The following is a 1,017-nucleotide window of genomic DNA, read 5'->3' as shown; positions in this document are numbered from 1 at the left end:
GAAGCAGCGAGCCTCGCGACGTGGAATTTTCCAGCTCCGCAATTAATGACGAGCGCGCTAATATACGTCCGTGATAATAAATGTAATTTGATAAAATGCCGTGCGCTGTTAGATACTTGCGCTACCGCCAATTTTATTTCGGAATCCCTTCTGAAACGTTTAAACATACGCATGGATACACGGTCGCTACCAATTAACGCGATCGGCGGTATGAGCACCGAATCGAAAGGCACAGTGCGAATTACAATACAGTCCATATACGACGGATTCACGAAAGATATAATCTGTCTAGCAATACCAATTATCACGGACTCAATTCCATCCGAGACGTTTCCGCGCAATTCGGTTAAAATTCCCGCAAACATTAGATTGGCGGATCCTGAGTTTCATTTGCCGCGCCCCGTCGATTTGCTAATCGGTTCCGGGGCAACATTATCGCTATTTGCGGTCGGCCAAATCAATCTATCTCACGATGGTCATGACTTATATATACAAAAGACGCGTTTAGGTTGGGTGGTCGCCGGAGGCGCGCCGTCGCAAAATCCATCAAAACTCGTAACATGTCACCTCACCCATTTAGAAATTTTGATGCGCAAATTTTGGACAATCGAAGAGGTCGCGTCAAATACACCACAATCAAACGAGGAAGCAGATTGCGAGACGCATTTCTCAAAAACGGTTTCGCGGGATGGCGAAGGTCGGTATACCGTTCGCTTGCCGTTTCGCGACACAAACATTCGTCTCGGCGATTCACACCGTAGTGCATTTAAACGTTTGTTATCACTAGAGAATAAATTAAATACGAATCCGAATTTGAAGGCCGAATATATACGAATAATGGACGAATATATACAAATAAATCATATGTCTCAGATTGAGGACGCCGACGAGAATGGCTATTATATGCCGCATCACGCGATAGTTAAAGAAACGAGTCATACCACCAAAGTTAGAATCGTATTCGACGCGTCGGCGAAGACAACCAACGGAGTCTCTTTAAATGATTTATTAATGGTG

At 44.5% G+C, this 1,017-nt stretch overlaps 1 protein-coding gene across 1 annotated transcript; it reads left to right on the top strand.

Annotated features, from left to right (window-relative positions):
* Positions 1–171: 171 nt before the first annotated feature.
* Positions 172–948, top strand: LOC108722701 (uncharacterized; the record flags this gene model as incomplete). The annotated part of the gene is made up of 2 exons (XM_018447980.1): positions 172–697; positions 788–948. Coding segments are annotated over exons 1-2 (687 nt in total), but the record flags the coding sequence as incomplete, so codon positions are not given.
* Positions 949–1,017: the final 69 nt, after the last annotated feature.

Source organism: Mycetomoellerius zeteki, unplaced genomic scaffold (assembly GCF_001594055.1).
Source record: "Mycetomoellerius zeteki isolate Tzet28-1 unplaced genomic scaffold, Tzet1.0 C4361248, whole genome shotgun sequence".
Classification (NCBI taxonomy): Eukaryota; Metazoa; Arthropoda; class Insecta; order Hymenoptera; family Formicidae; genus Mycetomoellerius; species Mycetomoellerius zeteki.
This window is presented reverse-complemented; position numbering and strand designations above follow the sequence as displayed.